The 23,920-nt window shown below is 41.7% G+C and overlaps 1 protein-coding gene across 1 annotated transcript; it reads left to right on the top strand.

The window, feature by feature from the left end:
- The first annotated feature begins 445 nt into the window (after positions 1 to 445).
- Positions 446 to 23,690, top strand: PRDX4 (peroxiredoxin 4). The gene is made up of 7 exons (XM_055121041.1): positions 446 to 816; positions 4,062 to 4,179; positions 13,106 to 13,222; positions 16,474 to 16,596; positions 18,419 to 18,549; positions 19,129 to 19,163; positions 23,574 to 23,690. The coding sequence occupies exons 1-7, from the start codon at positions 570 to 572 to the stop codon at positions 23,622 to 23,624; spliced, it is 822 nt and encodes a 273-aa protein (XP_054977016.1). The 5' UTR covers positions 446 to 569; the 3' UTR covers positions 23,625 to 23,690.
- Positions 23,691 to 23,920: the final 230 nt, after the last annotated feature.

Consider the following 23,920-nt stretch of genomic DNA (forward strand, 5'->3'; position numbering starts at 1 on the left):
GGGCAGAGTGTTAGTCGTCGCCGCCCGGAGGAGAGGAACCGGCCAGACCTTTCCCCGCGTTATCCCAGGACCTTACACCTGGAGGGGTGGGTGGGGATGGGGCCAGGGCCCGGCTCGCGCCGATCGCTCGGAGGAAAATCACTAGAAACGACTGCACAAAAAAGGCAACCCGTCCCCCAGCAGATGGGTTAGTTTCCCTTCGGGGGGAGGGGGGCGGCGGGCGGTGCCGAGGCTCAGTGAGAGAGATGGGCGTGGAGGGAGGGCAGAAACCCGGGAGCCACCCGAGAGCCCGGAGCCCGGGATGCTGCGGGCGAGTCCGCCTTCCGCCCCGCTGGGGCCGCGCGCGCTGGGTCCCCGGCCGCCTCAGGGCGCAGGCGCAGACGCGGACGGGGGGGCGGGGGGGCTCGGGGGCGGGGCTTTCGCCCACGTGGCGGGGCGGCGAGGAGGGGCGGAGCAGGTCTCGCGAGGCCGCGCCCCTGATCGCGCGGGGGCCGAGCGAGCCGTTGTCGCTGGCGGACGGCGGGATAAAGGTCTGGAACTGCGAGACGGGTGCCTTCACGCTCTCGGCCATGGAAGCGCCTGCGCCCCCGCCCGCGGTCGCGGCTCGTGGGAGCCGAAAACTGCTGCTGCTGCTGCTGCTGCCGCCGATGCTTCTGCTCCTGCTCCCGGCCGAGGCGCAGAAGGACCGGGAGCCCGAGGAGGGTCCCCGAGCCCGCGAAAAGGCGTGCCACTTCTACGCGGGGGGACAAGTGTACCCGGGGGAGGCATCCCTTCTGTCGGTCGCCGATCACTCCCTGCACCTTAGCAAAGCCAAGAGTAGGTGGTGCCCGGTGAAGAAGAGTGGGTGGGTGGGGGGTGTGCCCGCGGGAAGCGGGAGGGGGGGAGGGACGGCAGACACGTGGACCCGGGGCTCCTCGGCGGCTCCTCGGGGGCCTGGCCTGGGCGGCACCTTCCGGGCTTCCTCCCCCCGCGGGGCGGGCCGGGAGCTCTCGAGGATGTGGGGGCTGGGAGGCGGGGGGTCCGGCTGTGACGAAAGACATGGTTTTCACTGATCAGATTGTTTTAAGAAGCGGCGGTTACCCCCAAAAGCCGCAGATGAGGTGGGGGGGGGAGGGTGGCACGCGTCCGGGGCTCGCAGGCATCGAGGATGTTGTGTAAACTGAAACACTTCCTCGGACTTCGAAAAGTGCCTGCAGCACATCACGTCTGTTTTCAAGAACTATTTCTGGGAAACATACATCGATAAGTCGAATAATCATTCACAGAAAGTTTGATTAGACGGGAAAGCGGCGAACCCCGAAGTCTGAGCCTTCAGACTTGGGGGGAGGGGATCTTTTGAAAACTGAGAGCCACCCTCCCCCCAAGCCCCGATGTCGTTTCTCCAAATCTATGTGGGGTCTCCTTGTGTCGCTCAGAAATGCCGACTTGTTAACTGGGTGTGCTGGCGGTTCTTTGTAGGCAAACAGAAAGAAATTGGAAGTAACTCGTTTGGGTTGATGATAAACCTCGTAGCAAGTTTGTGACGAGCCAACTTGGGTTTGATTGTTTGCCTTTCAGTCCGGTGTACACAGCTGATGGCCACTTTCAGGAAGAACACGTCAGACTAAGTAGATACTGAGAAAGTTGTGGCCTGCCACATCTGGATGTTAAAATTTGGCTGTTTATACATTTTTGTATCCCTTGTAGTCAAGAATTAAAGATACAGGGACTTCTTGTAAGTCATAAAATGGAATGTTAAAGACCCATTAGATCATACTTTCAATAATTCTGAGCAATATGAACAACTGTCACTGATTTCCTGTTTCCCCCTAAAAAGGCGTGTTGTGGGGGGGAAATATGACCCAAATGTTCTAAAAGAATGAAAGATATCAAAAATGTTAGCCGTGGTGAACTTGATGGGGATTTTTATGAGGAGCAGGAATTTAAGTATTATTACGGCTAGCTTGGATTTGCCAGAATCACTGGTCTTTTGGGACAGTTTTTGTTCTTTGAAGAGGGAAGGGGTAATCGCTTTGGGGAATTCCATTTATAGATGTTAGCAAAGTAACTGCACTTTTTTTCTTGCTCTATAAACTGAGGGGTTTTTTCCTTTCAACCCACCAATTCTTTTTATTTTTTTTCTTACTGCTACCTTATTTTTCTTTTGCACTGTAAAACGTTTTCAAGGCTAAACAAAATCCTAATAAGAACAAAAATAACATTTAATATTGCAGTTCTTAAATCCCAAACCCTCAGTGTTCAAAACAAAATGTAGTTTCCAGATATGTTTTTCACAAATGTGCTAAAATAATTAGAGTTGTAACTTCATATTTGAGTACCATTTTTAGCAATGTATATAAATCATATATTGTCCAGTACCATATGATGGGGACAGATGGCTCAAGAAAATCACATCTTGGGGCTGGCGCAATAGTACAGCGGGAAGGGCATTTGCCTTGCACACGGCTGACCCGGGTTCGATTCCCAGCATCCCATATGGTCCTCTGAGCACTGCCAGGGGTGATTCCTGAGTGCAGAGCCAGAGCCAGGAGTAACCCCTCTGCATTGCCAGGTGTGACCCAAAAAGCAGGAAAAAAAAGAAGAAAGAAAATCACATCTTGTATATTTTAGAGAAATCTGTATGGTTTTATCTAACTTCAATGTGTGTGACAGTTCTAAAAGTTTCAATGATACCTGAATATAGTAACACTAGATTAAGGTATATTATTTTCAAAGCTACTGGCTAGAATTACAGTATGCCCTTGTAAGAGAGCCAGAGATACTATTCACATTCCATCAGGACATCTGAAACCAGTTCAGAGGAGTTCTTTTTAAAAACTCTCTAGGAAAAAATCCTATGTCGGGGATTTTGCCGTTTTTGTCCTCACAATAGCTTTGAATATGGCTTACTCCTTGAGTGGAGACTCATCTGCAATAGATCCTCTGTGTATGTGAGAAGCAGGAAAAGCACTTAAATTAGTACATATGAAAGACTGCCATTTCGGAAAGGATAGTCTTATTTTAACTGTACGGAGTTGACTGGCTTAGAGGAGCTCTAGTGGAGCATACAGTGAGGCTAGTGCAGGGATAGAATACAGGTCACTGAGGATGAACGTGGGGGGAGTCTTATTTTTCCCTAAAACTTACCACAGACTAAAATTTAGCATTCTATTATGAAAATGGGTAATAAAGCACATTACTTTAACATTATTTGCTTGTACCAATCTGAATAAATCAGATCTTTTCATACCAAATTCTGATCATTGCACATATTCTGAAGCATCTACATTCAGACTGTCTTGAGTAGGTTTTTATTTTGTTGGGGGGCCCCACCCAGCAGTGCTCAGAGCTTACTACTGACGCTGCTCTTAGGGGATCACTCTTGGCAGGCTCAGAGGACCACATGGGATGCCAGGGGCATTGAACCCGAGTTGCCCATGTGCAGGGCAAGCACCCTACCTGCTGTACTATCGCTCCAATCCCAGTTTTATTTTTTTAGGACATGCCCCCCGGTGGTACCAGGGACCATCTGACACCTGGTATTGAACCCAGACCTCCTGCATAAGAAGCGCACACTTGGCCAGTTGGATTTCTCCAGCTGCACGTGGGCAGTTTTGTATTACTGCTAGGTCCTGCAGTTTGGTTTTGGTTGGGGGAACACACCCAGCTACGCTTAGGGCTTACTCCCAATTCTGCTCTTAGGGTTCACTACTAGCAGGCTCGAGAGACCATTAGGGTTGCCAGGGGTTAAACCCAGATCAGCACGTGTGAGGCAAGTGCCTTATCCACTGTTATCTCTCCAGATTTTAAAGATTTCTTTAAAATCTTGCAGTTTTAAAGGGTTTATAAAAGGATATATGTATTACTATATCAACAGTTTGTTTTAAATATTTTGATAATTGTATTTCAGTACAGTGGGTTTCCTTTATAACTGTTTCTAGCACCTTTCCTGAGAAATGCATACATGTGATTAGACTGCTAAAGAGGTCAAAAGAAGCCTTGATCTTTAATCATAAGCTAAAGCTGACCTCCCATCCCGCTAACTTTTCTCGAACTTAAACTACATGTATTTTTTTTCTTAGTTTCTAAGCCAGCACCCTCTTGGGAAGGAACAGCTGTAATAAATGGCGAGTTTAAGGAGCTGAAGTTAACTGACTATCGTGGGAAGTACCTGGTTTTTTTCTTCTATCCACTCGATTTGTAAGTAATACCAACACATAAAAGTTAGTAAAACCTGTCAATGTCAATCATTCTTCAGTAATATCAAATAGTTGGAATTTTTTTCCCTTACCTCTTGGTTTTTAAAAGGCAAGCTGAGATTAAGGATACTTTTTATGAATGTAAATCTCTATTAATGAGAAAATTAAGTCTCTTTTCTCTGGTGATACCATTTAACTTTGGTTTTACTAGTTTTATTCTTTTGCTGCATCTGCTATTTTCCTCTGATTTGGATTTTCCTAAAAGTACTGCATATGTTTAAGGAACAATACCTGTTAATAAAACCCACCATTATCGTGGGACCCTTTTCTCTAGGTTTAACTCTGTAATATCCACCACTTTGAAGATAATCCCAAATTGACTCAAAATTACTGTCAGATTTTGTCACATCAAGAATTTTGAACATTCTCCAAATTTCATGAAAGTGAAGAGATACCGAAAGAACGATTAATCTATCTTTTTTTACTTGAAAAAAATCTTTGGTTATAAAAAATTTAACAGACATTCATTCTTGCCACTGTATATTAAGATCTTTTTCCATTAGGACTAACCTAGAATGATGTAAATAAAGTTTTAACTTGCAGGAAGATGTACTTAAGCTCATCATTATATGTTGTCTCTAAGCTTAGGGGTGGGAAAACTTTTGTAGAGTGCCAATAGTTTTTTGGGGAGGTTGTTTGTTTGGGTTTGGGCCAAAACCAGCAGTAGTTAGGGTTTACTCCTGGCCCTGCACCCCTGGCAGACTTGGGATGGGATGCCAGAAATCAAACCCAGGTCGGCTGCATGCAAGGCAAGTGCCCTACCTGCTATACTGTTGCTTCAGCCCCAATAGCTTTGTGGTGATATCCATTGCATCTGCTCTAAATTTTGCTGTTGTGGCATAAAAATAACCATAAACAGTACAGAACAAATGGGTGCTATGATCCACTGAAGGTTCAGTTACAAGCAGAGAGGTGGATTTGGCCTACGGAGTAAGTTTTCTGACCCCTCCTCAGATCCAAGTAGAAAGGAATCTCAAAATGAATGACTGTCAGACCATTCTTACCTTTGGGGAAATATTTTAAAAGTACATTCTAGCCGAGGTTCCCAGGGCCATTCTAGATTACAACTGGCTGTTTGCATATATCAGTCTTCCACGTGAACAAAACATTTGAAAAGCCAAGACTGGGTTGTGGTAGGAATTTGCCATCCTCCCAGTCAAAATCTTCAGACTTTCTTTCACATCTTCTTTATTTCATGGTAACGAACACGCCTGCACAGCCCTGCTGGTTTCCACGGTGGAAAGTGTTAGTTCGTACCACATGAAAAATAGCCGCTTTCCCAATCACTTCCTACCAGTTGCCTTTCAGAAACTTCAGAGCTAATGCTAACTTTGCTTTTTGTTTTGTTTTTTTGTTTGGGGGCTACACCCTGCAGTGCTCAGGGGAGGATGTAGGGTGCTGAAGACCGAACCCAGGTCGGAGGCATGCAAGGCAAGTGCCCTACGTGACGTACTACCACTCCAGCCTCAGAACTGAAGTCACCTTTAACTTATTCCCAAATATGCTTGTTGGAGGAAGCCTTGCAAGCAGTGCTCAAGAGGTCAGAGAGCCACTCGCGGCAGTACTCAGCCAACTGGACCAGGTGGTTCAATGCAAGGGCCCAAGAATGCAGCACTGCTGCAGTCTGGTGCTGTTGGTGGTAACCAGGGCAACCAGCATTGCTTAGGGGCCTCTAGGGCTGCACCCAGAGGTGTTGGGGCTCCAGGTGATGCTGGGATTTGAACTCATCCTGACAGCGAGCTGTCTTCCTGGCCCTGAAGTAGACATATTTTTATCACAGTTTTGAGCTGGCTTTTACTCACTTTTATTTATTATACTTTATCGTTTATTAAAATTTTTTTGCCAAAGATACTTCCAAGGCTGCAGCGATAGCACAGCGGGTAGGGCATTTGCCTTGCACGCGGCCGACCTGGCTTTGATTCCTCTGTCCCTCTTGGAGAGCCTGGCAAGCTACCAAGAGTATCCCGCCCACACGGCAGAGCCTGGCAAGCTCCCCGTGGCATATTCAATATGCCAAAAACAGTAAGAACAAGTTTCACAATGGAGACATTACTGGTGCCCGCTTGAGCAAATGCAAGTGCAAGTGCTACTTCCACGTCATCCTAAGTAACATTACAATCTTGAAAAGTACTACAACTAAAACATTGAAAGTTATAGTTCTTTGTTGGAATTACTTTTTTGTAGTCTAAAAAAATATTTTTTTAAATTTGTTTTTTTCTCTATACCACATATGAATGAGATCGTACAGTATTTGTCTCTCTCCGTCTGGCTTATATTTTTAGAATAATATTTTCAAGGTCCACTGAAGGTTGTTAAGATATTTAATACCACTTCTCAGGGGCAAGAACAATAGAACAGCAGATAGGGTGCTTGCCTTGCATGCTGCCAACCCAGGTTCCATTTCTGGCATCCCATATGGTCCTTTATGAACCGTGAGCCCAGAGCCAGGATTAAACCCTGAGCACTGCCAGGTATGGCCCCCAAACAATACAAAAAGATGCCACTTCTGTACACACATACGTGTATTATATAAACCTATACATGTTTCAAGTTACCCTTACTATGTATGATGTATTCCTCAAATTTCCTATTTCACTTTTTTAAACATTTATTGGAACTTACTCCATTGGCTTTAAGGAGTCCATAATAAGGTTTGGAAAATACTACCCTAAGGTCATATGCTCTAAATAAAATGAAGATACCACGAGGTAGAATCCCTGGCACCACAGAACTGGGAGGCAAGATGGAAGAGGCCTTACCAAGAAAAGGAAGGGAATGAGAGCATTTTTTCATCTCAACATGAAAATAAATGCATAATATAAACATTGTGTAGAGCCTTTGAAAGGTATGAAACACTATATCAATAATGTGGGGGTAATTATATAAACACTATCAATAGTGTGGAGGTAATTCTATACAGAAGGAAATAACAGTCAACAGTGAATTTATTAAATTATGAAAATTAAGTTTATTGGAATGTCACTGAAGCTTTATATGTGATTTTTAATTATATTTGTCCAAATAAGATTTGTAGAACAGTCCCTTCTTGCTAAGGTTCATATATACAGCTATTTTTTATTATTAGTGAATCAACATGAGGTACAGTTACATGAGGTACAGTTACAAACTTCCGTGCTTATATTTCAGTCATATAATGGTCAAGTATTCATCCCTCCACCAGTGCCCATTTTCCACCACCAATGGTCCCAGCATCCCTCCTACTATCCCCACCCCATCCCCCCACCCCATTCCTCCACCCCCACCCCGCCTCTATAGCAAGGCATTCCCTTTTGCTTTCTCTCTCCTTTTGGATGTTGTGGTTTGCAATAGTGGTATTGAGTGGCCATCATGTTCCGTCTATAGTCTGCTTTCAGGGTGCATCTCCCATCCCGAGCAGATCCTCCTAGCATCATTTACTTGGTGATCCCTTCTCTAACTGAACTGCCTTTTCCCCCACTATGTGAGGCCAGCTTCTAAGCTGTGGAGTAATCCTCCCAGTACTTATCTTTAATAATCTTGGGTGGTAGTCTCCCATTCTGTTACTTTATGTTCCACAAATGAGTGCAATTTTTCTGTGTCGGTCCCTCTCTTTCTGACTCATTTTGTTTAATGTTATACTTTCCATGTTGATCCATCTGTATGTGAATTTCATGACTTCATCTTTTCTAACAGCTGCATAGTATTCCATTGTGTAAATGTACTAGAGTTTCTTTAGCCAATCATCTGTTTTGGGGCACTCGGGTTTTTTCCAATCCTGGCTATTGTAAACAGTGCTGCAATGAACATATAAGTGCAGATGTCATTTCTACTATACTCTTTTGCATCTCCAGGATATATTCCCAGAAGTGGTATTGCTGGGTCAAATGAGAGCTCAATTTCTAATCTTTTGAAAATTGTCCATATTGTTTTCCAAAATGGGTGAATCAGTCGGCATTCCCACCAGCAGTGAAGGAGAGTCCCTTTCTCCTCACATCCACGCCAATACCGGTTGCTTTTGTTCTTTTGGATGTGGGCCAGTCTCTGTGGTATTAGGTGGTATCTTGTTGTTGTTTTGATCTGTATCTCCCTGATGATTAGTAATGAAGAGCATTTTCTCATGTGCCTTTTGGACATTCAGATTTCTTCTTTGAGAAAGTTTATGTTCATTTCATTGCCCCATTTTCTGATGGGGTTGGATGTTTTCTTTTTGTATAGCTCAATGTATAGCTCAACCAGTCCTTATAGAACCTTGATATCAACCCCTTATTGGATGGGTATTGGGTGAATATCCTTTCCCATTCTGTTTATTGTCTTTGAATTCTGTTCGCTGTGTCTTTTGTGGTGCAGAAACTTCTCAGTTTGAGGTAGTCCCATCTGTTTATCTCTGTTTCCACTTGGTTGGCCAGTTGGAGTGTCCTCTTTAAAGATACCTTTGGCCTCGATGTCGTAGAGGGTTTTGCCGACCATGTTTTCAATGTACCTGATGGACTGGTGTGTCTGGTGTTGAGGTCTCTAAAGAGGCTTTGTTAAAGAGGCTTTCCTTTCTCCACTTCACATTTCTTGCTCCCTTATCAAAGATTAGGTGATCATATATTTGAGGATGTGTGTAAGGATATTCCACCCTGTTCCATTGGTCTGCAGCTCTGTTTTTGTTCCAATACCATGCTGTTTTAATTTTAACTGCTTTGTAGTGGAGTTTAAGGTTGGGGAAGGTGATGTCTCCCATCTTCTTTTTCCCAAGAATTGCTTTAGCTATTCATGGTGGTTTGTTGTTCCATATGAATTTCAGGAGTGTTTGGTCCATTTCTTTGAAGAATGTCATGGGTATCCTTATTGGGATCGCATTGAATCTGTATAATGCTTTGGGGAGTATTGCCATTTTGACAATGTTAATTCTCCCAATCCATGAGCAAGGGATATGTTTCCATTTCCTTGTGTCCTCTTTTATTTCCTGAAGTAGTGTTTTATAATTTTATTTGTATAGGCACTTACCTCCTTAGTTAAGCTGATCCCGAGGTACTTGATTTTCTGAAGCATGATTGTGAACGGGATTGCTTTATTCAAGTCACTTTCTGCTCTCTCATTCTTTGCATATAGGAAAGCCATGACTTTTGGGTATTGATCTTATAGCCTACAATTTTACTATACAAGTCTATTGTTTCTAGGAGCTTCTTGGTAGAGGCTTTAAGGTTCTCTAAATATAGTATCATATCATCTGCAAATAGTGAAAGCTTAATTTCTTCCTTTCCTATCTGGATGCCCTTAATATCTTTTTTCTTGCCTAATCACTATTGCAAATTCCAGTACTATATTGAATAGAAGTGGTGAGAGTGGGCATCCTTGTCTTGTTCCTGATCTTAGAGGGAATGTTCTTAGTTTTTCCCCATTGAGGATAATGCTTGCCATGGGTTTGTGGTAGATGGCTTTGACTATATTGAGGAAAGTTCCTTCAAAACCCATTTTGGCGAGAGTTTTCATCATAAGATATTGTCAAATGCTTTATCTGTGTCCATTTTCTCTTGTTGGTATGATGGATTATGTTGATTGATTTCCTAATGTTAAACCATCATTGCATCCCCGGGATGAATCCCACTTGGTAGTGGTGTATGATCTTTTTGATGAGTTGTTGGATTCTATTTGCTAGTGTTTTGTTGAGGATCTTTGCATCCGTGTTTAGCAGGGATATTGGCCTGTAGTTTTCTTTCTTTGTGGTGTCTTTGTTAGCTTTTGGTATTAGGGAGATATGTGCCTCATAGAAACTGTTTGGGAGAGTTTCTGTGTCTTCGATTTCCTGGAAAAGCTTGAGAAGAACTGGCAATAAAGGTTTAAAGGTTTGGAACAATTCGCTAGTGAATCCATCAGGACCTGGGCTTTTGCTTTGGGGAATACTTTGGATTACAGTTTCAATTTCCTTGATATTAATAGATCTAGTCCAGTATTCCAGGTCTTCTTGGTTCAACTTTGGGAGATTATAGGAATCCAGGAATTTATCCATTTCTTCTAGGTTCTCTTGTTTCGTGGCATACAGGCTTTCAAAGTAGTCTCTGATGATCTTCTGAATTTCTTTGGTTTCTGTTGTGATGTCCCCCTTTTCATTTCTGATACAGTTTACTAGAGTTCTCTCTTTGTGAGTCTTGCTAGTGGTTTATCAATCTTGTTTATTTTCTCAAAGAAACAGCTATTGGTTTCATTGATCTTTCGTATTTTTGGGGGTTTCCATGTTGTTAATTTCTGTTCTAAGTTTTGTATTTCTTTCCTTTTGCCTGGTTTGCACTCCTTTTGTTGGTCTTTTTCTAAGATCTTGAGCTGTGAAGTCAAGTTATCAATGTGGGCTCTTCTTTCCTGGCGAATGCTTGCAGGGCTATAAATTATCCCCTTGACACTGCTTTAGCTGTGTCCCATAAGTTTTGGTAAGTCGTGTCTTCGTTCTCATTGGTTTCCAGGTATCTTTTGATTTCTTCCTTGATTTCCTTCCTGACCGACTCATTGTTCAACATTTAGTTGTTTAATTTCCAGGTGTTTGGTTTGCTTTTCTGCGTCTGTGCGTGGTTAACTTCTATTTTCAGTGCATCGTGCATCATGGTCTGAGAAGATAGTTGATACAATTTCTATTTTCCTGATTCTATTGAGGTATGTTTTGTGACCCAGCACATGTTCTATTTTGGAGAATGTTCCATGTGCACTGGAAAAAAACGTATTTCTTTCTTTTGGGGATGAAAAGCCCTGTTAGCTCTATTAGCTCTATTAGCTATCTATTAGCTCTCTCTCTTCTGTTTCTTTAAGGCCAGTGTTTCCTTGCTGATATTTATTCTTGTTGATCTATCTAGAGGTGGTAAGGCAGTACTGAAGTCCCCAACTACTATTGTGTTGTTAGCAATGTCCTCCTTAAAATCTGTTAGAAGTTGTTGTAAGTATTTAGCTGGTTCCTCATTAGGTGCATATACATTTAGGAGTGTTATTTCTTCCTGCTGTACATTTCCTTTAATTAGTAAGAAATGGCCTTCACTGTCCCTTCTAATCTTTTTCAACCTGAAATCTATGTTGTCAGATACTAGTATGGCCACCTCGGCTCTTTTGAGGGAGTTGTTTGCTTGAAGGATTGTTTTCCATCCTTTGACTTTGAGTCTGTGTTTGCTCTGACCGTTCAGATGTGTTTCTTATAGGCAACAGAATGTTGGGTTCAGTTTCTGAATCCAATTTGCCACTCTGTGTCTCTTGATTGGTGCATCTAGACCACTGACGTTGAGAGAGACTATTGTCACAGGGTTTTGTGCTCTTTCTGTAGGAGTTTGTTGTGCTTATCTTACAGAAGCCCTCATAGTTTGGTTTTGAGTCTATGAAGTTCCTAAGCTGTTGTTTATCCATGAAATAGTGTATGATTCTTTTGAGTTTGAGTGAGTTTAGCTGGATAGAGTATTCTTGGTGAGGTGTTCATATCATTGAGTTTTTTCACTATATCTCCCCATTGTCTTTGGGCTTGGAGGGTTTCCTCTGATAGATCGGCTGTAAATCTAAGGGGTGCTCCTTTGTTTGTGATTCCATTCTTTGACCTTGCTGCTTGTAGTATTGTGTCTTTATCTGTGTCATTCATCACTCTATAGTATGTCTTAAAGTCTTTTTATTAGGGTGTCTTTTAGCTGGCACCCTTCGAGCTCCTTGGATATGGATGCCTGCATTCTCCAGTTCTGGGAACTTTTCAGCAATGATATCTTTAACTATGGCTTTTTCATTGGGGTTACCTACCTGTCCTTCTGGTACTCCAGTGATTATTATGTTGTTCCTCTTGGTCTTTTCCCATGGTCTGTTGTTGTGTTTAAGCTTTCTGCTACTCATCTTCAAGGTCACTGATTCTATCTTCAGCTCTAGCCATTCTACTGTTGAGGGCACCCACTGAGTTTTTTATTTCATCTATCGAATCCTTTATTCGTGACATTTCTGTTTGTAGCTTTTCTACTTCTGCTCTCATTTCTTCCTATTTTTTGTTGACTGCCCATTCCACTGTTTCATTCAAGTCCTTTTTTAATTTTCTGGATGTCTGTTCCACTGTTTCTTTGAGTTCATTGAACATCTTCAACATTTCGATGTTCATTGAACATCTTCAACATCTCTCCTTATCGGAGAGATCGTATTTGTGAGTAGCCTCTGTTGAGGCCTCTGGAACTTTTCCTTCATCTTCCCCTTGTGGTGGGGATTTGCGCCGTTTCTTCATGTTGTGGTGGTAGTGTGGAGGTGGGGCCTTCCAGCTCACTATCAGTTTTCCCTCTTAGTGTGATTAGAGATTCTGGGTGAGCTCGGTCTGTGGTGTTTGCCTTTTTCCCTTTCAGCAGTTGCAACTTCCTCTCATGTGTTCCTCTGCGGCTTATGTGAGGCCTCTAGTGAAGCTTCGGGGGATGTATTATTTTACATTGGACTTGTACAGGTGTTTCTGTCTATGGGTATTATGGTGTAGTTGGGATAAGCTAGTGGACTATTGGCCTAATGTATTTAAAAGGGCTAGGATATTCTCCCCAGAATTACATGAGGGAGGTCAAGATATGAGTCCAAAGTGCTAAGAAAGAAGATGGCCACCGGCCCCACAGGAGGCCATGACCCCTGGCTTGGAGGCCCACGACCCCTGGCTCAGAGGTCACACTAGGGGAGCCGGAAGTGATCTTGGGGGCCTGGAAGGTGCTGGGGACTGGTGGGGGGTGCGGGGTGCGAGTGCGCCCTTGGTGGGGGGGCTGCTCTTCGGACCCACCTGCAAGACAAGCAGTGCACTGGTTCCAAGGGACTAGGGACAACTATTCTTAATATACATCATTATATATTGAAGATGTAAAAGCTACGGTGCTTGAAACTTTACACATAGGCTGTTTGAGAGTACTCAACTTTTTTTTTTCACCTTTTAGCACTTTTGTGTGTCCAACGGAAATTATCGCCTTCAGTGACAGAATTGAAGAATTCAGATCTATAAACACAGAAGTGGTCGCATGTTCTGTTGATTCACAGTTTACCCATTTGGCCTGGTCAGTATCTCATAGTTAAATTTGTATTGTAAAGAAAATGACTTAGTTGTAAATTCTGGGCATACAACTCTTAACATGATGAAATATAATAGTTTGTCAGTTTGGGAATGGATTTACCTAGAAGTGGCTAGTTCAATGAAATTATCGTAAAAAATGCTTCATGGTGGTTATAGGACATTTCAATATGAAAGGCAGTTAAAGGTGACAGGTAATAGTGATAGCAGAAAATCTATCCAGTTATATAACTTTGTTATAATAAATTGGATAAAGCTAAATTGTAGGTAAAAACTTTTTAAATACTGTTTCTCTGTTACACATTTATATTATGTTGAGTCCAACACAAAGGCATTCATAAATACGTTACCCCATGCCCAGCAGTGTGCAGGAGTACTCCTGGCTGGCTCTGTGCTCAGGGCAACACATTCAAACCAGGGTCATCTGAATGCAAAGCAAGCACCTGAACCCTTGTTCTAGTTCTCTGGCCCCTAGATTCCATCAACAATGATTTTTTAAATTTTTTGTTCGTTTTCAGAAATTCATTGAACATGAAAAGTCATTCCACCAATTAATTGCTAAGAATTACAGATTTTGATGAGTAATGCTAATTTTTGTCCTCTTTTGGTGTGACTGGCAAAGATTGCAAGTACTGAAAAATTACATTGACCGTGCAGAGGGGTGAATAAATGACACTTATGAAGTTGGTTAAGCATTTCTGGAGAACAGCTAAACAGAAAGCTTCAAATTTTGAAATGTGCGTGTTGATTCCTAAGTTTTTAATGATGTCCACAATTTTGAGTATGATATTTTGTGCCCACTAAGATTCATTTGAAATTATCTTGGTTTTAAAACTCAATATTCAGGGCCATAGAGATAGCACAGCTGGTCAAGCACTTAGCAAGTAGCTGCCCTGGGTTCAGTTCCTGGCACCGCATATATTCCCTGAGCCCTGCCAGGAGTGAGCCCCAAGTGCAGAGACAGGAGTAAGCCCTGATCAGTACTGGTTGTGCGTGCCCCCGAAAAAGCCCTCAATATTCACTAATGACATGGAAGTTTTCATGTATTTACAATTATAGTTACTAAAATTTAATTTACATTACCTTAAGTGCTTTAAGATGTAGTTCTTTGTTATTTGATTTCCTTGAAGAATCTCAATTTTCAGACATAGCTTCCCAAGAACCACAAAATTGTGGTAATTACCACAAATTTAATAAATATAGTGTCTTTTAAGTTCCTTAAAAATGTTTTTGGACATGGTCCAGCAGATAAGGTGCTGGCCTTGTATGCAGCCAACCTGAATTCATTCTTTGCATGTTGTCCTCAAATAGCCAGAAATAAACACTCACTGAGCACCACTGGGTGTGGTCCAAAAATAAAACAGGTTTCTTGGTTCTGTGGTTCCGATGGATAAATAGCACCTCTTCCCCACCAATGTGCCCGTGGCCCCTGCCCCCTGACCCCTGTTACCTTCCTCTCTCCCTCTTCAGTTGCTTTCCTTTCCTATTCTCAACTATGAATAACTTTGTCAAAACCAGTGCCTACCATTCAAAAATTACTTGAAAAATTTTTTTTGCCTTCTGGGTCACACCCGGCGATGCACAGGGTTTACTCCTGGCTGTACACTCAGATATTACCCCTGGTGGTACTCAGGGGACCATATGGGATGCTGGGAATCGAACCTGGGCTGGCCACGTACAAGGCAAACACCCTACCCGCTGTGCTATTGCTCCAGTCCCTGAAATTTTTTTAAATGGTTTATAAACTGAAAAAATTTCTCTACCATTTATAAACTGAAATTTCCAATTAGACGTTTTGTTTTTATTTTGGGCCACTTCCAGTGGGACTCAGGGACTGCTGGCTCTGTGATCAGCGGTCACCATCAGTAGTGTTGGGGAAACAAACCCTGCCTTCCCACATAAAAAGCATGTACTCAACCTGCTGTGCTCTTTTGCCGGCCCCAAATTAGACTTTTTTAATTAGAATCACAACATGAATCTTGTTCTAGCAGGCAAAATTCTCTAAAATGCTATTTTAAAACTTTATAAACATATAGTGATTATTTAATATAAAATATCAAAAATATGGATTTGGTTTGCTTCATTTCTGTAATAACTAAAGCTTTATAGAATCCAAACAAATCCACCTAAGGAAAAAGTGTCATCTCAAATAATTTCTTTCCCAAAGAATTCTGGGATATAGTGTCAGCTGGGGCTGGAGACATAGCACAGCGGTTGGGCTTTCGCCTTTCACGCAGCCGACCCGTGTTCGATTCCTCCACCCCTTTCGGAGAGCCCAGCAAGCTACCGAGAGTATGGAGCCCACACGGCAGAGCCTGGCAAGCTACCTGTGCGTATTGGATATGCCAAAAACAGTAACAATAACTCTCTCAATGAGAGACGTTACTGGTGCCCACTCGAACAAATCGATGAGCAACGGGATGACAGTGACAGTGTCAGCTGAGTAGGTTTTGTATTAACCAGAGTTTTCAACAGTGAAAGTAGGATTTCGCTATTGGCTCCCTGCTGTGTCTCCTCCCAATGGGGCACCAGTTCACATTCCCTGGTTTCAAGTTACAAATTATTTCAATCTGAAGGTTTTTGCTCCTCAAGTTACAAATAACTTCCTTAGCTGCTTCTAATGGACTTTTCCGTTTCTTTTTGCCTTGGAATTATTAAAATGTCACACTTAAGTACCTTCTGATCACAAGTTCACGATTCTAAGGTTATACTTATGAGCAGTGAATCTCCTTTGATCCATTGTTTCCAGCAGTAAGAAGTAATCAAGAGTAGGGCCAGAGTAGAGCAGGTAAGGTGCTTGCCTTGCATGAAGCTAAGCCAGATGCAATCCGTAAGACCACATACGTTACCCCAACCCCCACCAGGAGTGACTGTGAGTGCAGAGCCTGAGCACTTCAAGTGTGCCCCACCCCCTAAAAATGATGTAATCAGATAAGTTTACAGAGTGATATGTTTTCATCCATGTTTAAAATAACCACTTTATAGTATCCAGGAACTTTAATTGTCTGAAATAGAAAGTAGTCTGTAAGTTAAAGAGCTAATATACATAGAAAACATATAGCCACATATTAGCGTTTAAAGGATCTGAGTATAATTAAGCAGGGATGGGAGAACGAGAGGATTTTTTGTTAAAGAATGTGTATATGTTCATTCATCTATGTGCACATGCAGAGAAGATGCTGTTTAGGTCTGCACCATTCACTTAACTCTGAAAGGTCACTGTTCTCTTCATTACAGGATTAATACACCTCGAAAACAGGGAGGTCTTGGGCCAATAAAGATTCCACTTCTTTCAGATTTGACCCATCAGATAGCCAAGGACTACGGCGTGTATCTGGAAGATTCCGGCCATACTCTTAGGTACTGTACTTTCAGTGGTTTCACATTATGCCAAACCCAAATTTATTTGTAATCCTTTAAATTTCGTTAGATCAAGACAAATTATTTCTGACTCATTTCACTCAGCATGAAACTTTTCATGCCCATCCACTTAACTACAAAATTCTTGACTTCCTTTTTTCTAACAGCTGCATAGTATTCCATTGTATAGATGTACCAAAGTTTCCTCAACCAGTCATCCGTTTTGGGGCATTCGGGTTTTTTCCAGATTCTGGCTATTGTAAACAGTGCTGCGATGAACATACATGTGCAGATGTTGTTTCGATTGTACTTTTTTGCCTCTCTGGGATATATTCCCAGCAGTGGTATTGCTGGGTCAAATGGGAGCTCAACCTCTAGTTTTCTGAGAATCGTCCATACTGTTTTCCAAAAGGGCTGAACTAGCCGGCATTCCCACCAGCAGTGTAGAAGGGTCCCTTTCTCCCCACATCCTCTCCAACAGCGGTTGCTTTTGTTCTTTTGGATGTGTGCCAGTCTCTGTGGTGTGAGGTGGTATCTCCTGGTTGTTTTGATCTGCATCTCTCTGATGATTAGTGATGCAGAGCACTTTTTCATGTGCCTTTTGGCCATTCGTATTTCTTCCTTGGTAAAGTTTCAGACATAGAAAGACTGCACTCATCTATGGTATATAGAATATCAGAGTGGGAGACTAATACCCAAGAACCGTAGAAATAAGTACCAGGAGGTTGACCCCATGGCTTCGCGGCTGGCCTCACGTTCCGGGGAAAGGGCAACTCAGAGAAGCGATCACCAACTACATTGTAGTTGAAGGCCATGTGGGGGAAGGGAGTTGTGGGCTGAATGAGGGCTAGAGACTGAGCACAGCGGCCACTCAACACCTTTATTGCAAACCACAACAGCTAATTAGAGAGAGAGAACAGAAGGGAATGCCCTGCCACAGTGGCAGGGTGGGGTGGGGGGGAGATGGGAGTGGGGAGGGTGGGAGGGACGCCGGGTTTACGGGTGGTGGAGAATGGGCACTGGTGAAGGGATGGGTTCCCGAACTTTGTATGAGGGAAGTATAAGCACAAAAGTGTATAAATCTGTAACTGTACCCTCACGGTGATTCTCTAATTAAAAATAAATAAATTATAAAAAAAGACAAATTATTTGCTCTATTTGAAAAAAAATGTAGATACTTTAAAATGGTCATTGGTGAGTATCTGACTTCAATTATGTATCAGACTGATAGAGCTGAAAAATAATTTAGAGATCATTCCCTGTCATTTTAAAGATAGAAAGATTCATAGAATACCACGGACTCAGCAAAGTCAAACCATTGGTTAATGAAAGAAACGGACATGAACCCAGGCTCCTTATTCATTTCTTTTTTCTCCTTTCAAGACGGACCTCAATAACGGTTTTCCTGAATACAACTCTCATAGGACGTAATAAACACGTGTCTTTGGAGTGGAAAAAATTAAGGGAATTATTTTATCTAACAGTTCTCACTGGGTTACATGGGTAATAAAATGTACATAGAATTTTCTGAAAAAAAGGGGTACTTTTAGGTCAGGACAGCTATAATTTTGTTATATTTGTTGATTGTTCTGCAGTACAAATAATTGCTTTTTAATAATGTTTTCTCTGAAAGTTTAAGTATTTTATAATTCTTTTTTTTTCTGTTTTATTGAGATTATATCATTCATCTACCATATAATTCAGCCATTTAAAGCCTGCAATTCAGTGATTTTCAGTATAGTCAGAGTTGTGGAACCATAACCACAGTCCATCTTAGAACATTTTCATTACCCTAACCATCTCTACTGCTCTTGTTTTTCAGAGGCCTCTTTATTGTTGATGACAAAGGAATCCTAAGACAGATTACTCTGAATGATCTTCCTGTGGGCAGATCAGTGGATGAGACACTACGTTTAGTTCAAGCATTCCAGTACACTGACAAACATGGAGAAGGTACCTTTTCCATCCTAGGGTTGGGCCATAGTCAGCCGCTGGGGGCTGCTCCCAGCTCTGTGCTTGGAGGTACTTCCCAGTGGTGCTCTGGGATTGAATCTGGGTCTCTCAACTGCAAAACATTTCACACCTGTTAGGTTACTTAACACTAAGAATTTTACCGCAGGGACTGGAGCGGTAGTGCAGCGGGTAGGTGTTTGCCTTGCATGCGGCCAAGCCGGTTCCATCCCCAGCATTCCATATGGTCCCCTGAGCACCACTGGGTGTGACCCAAAAATAAATAAATAAAATGATGAAACTTATTTTTAAAAAAGAATTTTATTACAGAGCTTATGAGCAGGCAGCTAATCTATTTTCATTTTTGCCTCATTATGTTGTTATAAGTAGTTATATTCAAATACATTTACAATATAAGAAACAAAGCTGAGCATGCTCAGTGGCCTAGAAAAATAATAATACGTTGTTTTCAGAAAAATGTTCTAATTAATACACTGTTTTGGAAAAAGAAAAGCCAAGACTTACTAGAGAGAAGTGGATTGTGTTTTAAAACTGTCTCTTGTCTGTTTTCGTTCCTTTTAGTGTGTCCTGCTGGTTGGAAGCCTGGTAGTGAAACAGTAAGTCACATTGATTTTTTTTCCATTAAGGGGATGATTGAGAAAAGATAAGGGAACATTCTGGTTAATCATCTCTTGTAATAGAACTGCATCTTATAAAAAAGGTAAACATTACTAGGGCAAAATCTTAAGAGTAAAGGCATTTTCTGACGGTACAGAGAGTAACAGACTGAGGACAGCAGGATATACTACTTAATGCTGTGAATTTTAAAGTAAATATCCACCAAAGTAGAACATAGGAAAGGAGGGCTGAGGATGTGGCTTAAGTGGCAGAGCATGTCTTAACATATGTAAGGAACTGAGTTTGATTCCTGGCACTTCATAACCTCTGAGCATTGCTGGATATGGCTCCCACAACTTAACAAAGAATCTGGAAACAGTATAACTTGGTCAAACACACAGAAATCTTTTGAGATCATGTATTGGATTTCTTCCCATACCAAGAGAAATCACAAAGAAAGCCTTACAGTGTATAGTAAAAAGTTTTAAGAAAAATATGGCTTAATTAACATTGATGTTAATGATTCTTTCCTTGTCATTTGAACAAATAAATATAACCAGGTACATACCTTCATTTAGGGAGACTTTATAATTTACATTCACTGAAGTTATCTCTGGCCTAAATACAATTTGGAAGCTTGCTTGGAAATATTTTATAAATAATGTGAATATAAATATTATTATTAATAGTAGGTTATAAATAACAGTACATTTCAGAAAACATATTGACTATCCACTTAATTTTTGAGGCCACCAACACTTAAAGAATCTCAGGAAAAAATCTTGAATTTCCCCTCTAAAAAATATACCTGCGTTAATGCATACTGTTTAAACCACAGCACTATTGAGGTTTATTTCACACAATTGGATGTTTTAAATATAGAACATGATAATCTGGTATAGGTATAGGCTGCAAGAAAAACCACATTCATATTAATTAACATATTACATCATCTCACCTAGTTGTCTTTTTTGTCTTTGTTTTGCTTACAATGCTCAACGGTTACTTCTGGCTCAGCGCTCAGGAATTGTTCCTGGAGGTGCTCAGGGAACTGTATGGAGTTCCAGGGATTGAGCCCAGGTTGGCCACATACAAGGCACCCTAACGATCTCTAGTTTTTTGTTTTGTTTTGGAGCCACACCCAGGGCTTACTCCTGGCTCTGTGCTCAGAGATCACTCCTGGAGGGCTTAGGGACCATATGTGAAGCCAGGAATCAAACCTGGGTTGGCCTCATGCAAAAAAAACATCTCCAGTAGTCAATATGTTGTATATTAGATCTACAGAACTTATAAATGAAGGCTTTTGTACCCTTTGCTCAATATCTCATTTCCCTTACTCACCTGCCACCACCTGCCAGGAAATCATCATTATGTTTCTATGGATAGTCTTTTTCTTCTTTTTTTTGGTTTAATGAGAGGACAGTTTGGGGCCACACCTGGGAGTACTCAGGGATTATTCCTGGCAGTATCAGGGATCAGCTACATGTGATCAAGTGCCTTAAACTCCCCCTATGGGTATTCTGAATAGACATTTATTCAACACTTCTTGTATGACAACTATTCGAGCTATTACAATAGCCAGATAATATTTATCAGTGAAATGCACAGCCATGGTCCCCACCCTCAAGTTACACTCTAAATTTAGGTTGTGGCAGATGCTCTTAGGAACAGGTTGATAGAATAGATGGGGGTGTGCCTAGAGTATGGCTAAATGCTTCTTACTGACATGTGAGTGAAACTGGAGTAGAGAAAGCCAGTCATGTAAAGTGCAACACAGAAAGAACAATAAGGATAGAAGCTGAACATATTTCAGGGACCAGAAATGGGGCATAAGTGGCAGGAATAGAGGGAAGCTAGAGGGATGGTAGTGGGAATGCCAGTGTCTCCTGGCATAGAGCCTTAGAGTCTAGGGAACTGTATCCACAGTGTGGAATCACTGGTGACCACATCTAGGGCAGCACCCTACCCTTTGGAGTAGGTTGAGGATGTGGGTAAGGGAAAAGTAAGGAAAAGGAGGCAAATAAAGAAAAACCATTTAAAAATACAACAGTTCTTATTAGAAAGCTTGCCACAATGTGGGGAGGGAGCTTAGTTCAGACCATGATAATGGGAAGTAACCACTGGACAAGAAATCGGGTGCTGAAAGGAGGTCAAGTGATATACATGATACCCTTCTAGTAATAGTATTGCAAACGACAGTGTCTACAAGGAAGTAAGAAAAGTGTCTGCCATAGAGGCAGGCTAGAGGACAGGCAGGAAACTGGGGACACTGGTAGAGGGAAGTGGACACTGGTGAGTGGAAGGGTGCTCGAACATTGTACAATTACAACTCAGTCATGAACAACTTTGTATCTCATGGTGATTAAATAATTTTTTGAAAAATAAAAAATACAACTGTTAAAGGGAGAGGAGAAAGTATCTGGAGAGCATGTGGGGTCAGAAATAATTTGTTGGAGCTGGAGTGCTTGCCTTTCACGCAGCTGACCTGGGTTTGATCCTTGGCACCAAATATGGTCCCCAAGACCATCTGAAGTGATCCCTATGCTCAGAGCCAGGAGTAAGCCCTGAATAGAGCCAGGTGTGGCCCCAAAAGGAAAAAAAAGTAATCTCAGAGTCTTTCTTTGAAGATAATTTTCATGTCTGTCACCATCTTTTCTCTCCTGATTTGTCTCCATTACCTCAGTTTCCCTTCTGCCCAGAAGATGTCCTCAGACCAGAACCTTTGAGTCTCCAGTATACCCAGAATCAGACTGCCCCTACTCCTTCTCTCTCTGCCTCTCCCTCTCTCTTCTCTGTCTTTCACATACTGTGCTGTCACCAAATCACGTGGCTCACTTTCCCCAAAATAAGTCCAGTAGACCTTTGTGTATTTACTTGGGTCTTTCTGTAATAGTCTGGTACACCTGTCCCCTTAATTAAATTCTACTCATCTTTCAAGACCAACGTAAATACACCTTTTACTCAGACCGTTGCCCTCCCTGGTGGCCTCTCAGCTCCCACTGCATCAAACACTGTATACATGTACATCTCCCCTTAGTTCTCATATGAGTTGCAGTACTGTGGGATATGATCCTTAACTTTGTATATCTCCCACTGCCCAACACACTGGTGGCGCATGGTAGTTATTCCTTAAGTATTTGCAAATTGAAATCATAAGTTGGTTAAAAACATGATGTTCCTTCAAGTAATACCTGAAAAGTTAGATAATATTTGACATTAAAGAAAAATTCTGGGGCTAGAGCAATAGCACAGAAGGTAGGGCATTTGCCTTACATGCGGTCAACCCGGGTTCGATTCCCAGCATCCCATATGGTACCCCAAGCACTGCCAGGAGTAATTCCTGAGTACAGAGCCAGGAGTAACCCCTGAGAATCACCGGAAGTGACCCAAAAAGCAAAAAAAAGAAAGAAAGGGGCTGGAGAGATAGCACAGCGGGTAGGGCGTTTGCCTTGCACGCGGCCGACCCGGGTTCAAATCCCAGCATCCCATATGGTCCCCTGAGCACGGCCAGGGGTAATTCCTGAGTGCAGAGCCAGGAGTAACCCCTGTGCATCGCCAGGTGTGACCCAAAAAGAAAAAAAAAAGAAAGAAAAGAAAAATTCTTAAGAAAGTATATATACGATTACAGAGGCTGATTTCAATAGTTTCTTTTCTGACACAGGAATAAATATATTCTATCCACAACAAGTAGCATAATTCATAATGAGGCCAAGTTTTGTTGGAAATTACAAAAAAAGCCTAGAAAGTTACTAAGACTCTAGAGTGAACTTTTCTTTCAGAGTTCATTCACTTGTTGAAGGTGTATTTTATTTTTTTAATTTGCAGTTTGAAATTAAACATGTGCATTTTGCATCTCCCTCAGATTCATTTGCACGCACTGCTTCCTTTTCAGCCACTGACACATGATCTTTTCATCAGATAATTTAAAAATCACATTAACATCTGTAGCCATGCTCTCTTAATATGTTTGATTTAATTAGATCAAACCTGATGATGTCATGAAAGCTTGGTGGTCAAGAGAAGAGCTGTAAGTAAACTTGGGGTGCTTGAGTACAGATGCTAATATATGAGTTACTTGCCTTTGGGGTTCCTTATGTTTGTTTTTGGATTTTTTGGACACATACACTGGTGCTCAGGGACTATTCCTGACTATGCTCAAGGGTTATATGGTGCCAGGGATCTAACCCCTCCCCTGGCCTTATTCCCTATACTATCTCTCTGGCCCCTTATTTGCCATTTTGGAGTACACCTAGCATTAATAGGTAGGACAAATCTCATTTTCCTAAATATAAGTAATTTGGTATTAAAAAGTCTATATTGTCTTTAGTCAAGAACCATGCAACTAATATCAAACTTAACGATGTACTTTGACTTTTAACATGTATGATTTACTGGTCTCTTTTTTACAGATAATCCCAGATCCAGCTGGAAAACTAAAGTATTTTGATAAACTCAACTGAAAAATAGTTCCTCAGATTTCAATGCTTGAAACGTCTCAATAAACAAACTTCTCTGTTTCAGTTTCACATTTTATTACAATAATTTCTTGGAGAATATAAAATTGTATGTCACAGCCCAGAGATGTTTAATGCTTAAGCTGAGCAAAACATTGGCAGTTTCTGTTATTCAGAATGAGAAATGACGTTTTGCATCACTACCAACAAGAATGTTTCTGAAATTTATGGTAGGTACCAGGCATTGGTTAGGCAGCTTGCGTCTGTTATTTCACTTAAATCTTTACAATATTTTTAGTTCT

The sequence above is a fragment of the Sorex araneus genome, chromosome X, assembly GCF_027595985.1.
Source record: "Sorex araneus isolate mSorAra2 chromosome X, mSorAra2.pri, whole genome shotgun sequence".
NCBI lineage: Eukaryota > Metazoa > Chordata > Mammalia > Eulipotyphla > Soricidae > Sorex > Sorex araneus.

What these genes read in the sequence shown, in the direction of transcription:
- PRDX4 (XM_055121041.1), top strand. Translation starts at nt 570, where the DNA reads ATGGAAGCGCCTGCGCCCCCGCCCGCGGTCGCGGCTCGTGGGAGCCGA. An exon ending in TTCTTCTATCCACTCGATTT is followed by an intron (nt 4,180 to 13,105) that starts GTAAGTAATACC and finishes TTCACCTTTTAG; the next exon opens with CACTTTTGTGTGTCCAACGG. An exon ending in CAGTTTACCCATTTGGCCTG is followed by an intron (nt 13,223 to 16,473) that starts GTCAGTATCTCA and finishes TCTTCATTACAG; the next exon opens with GATTAATACACCTCGAAAAC.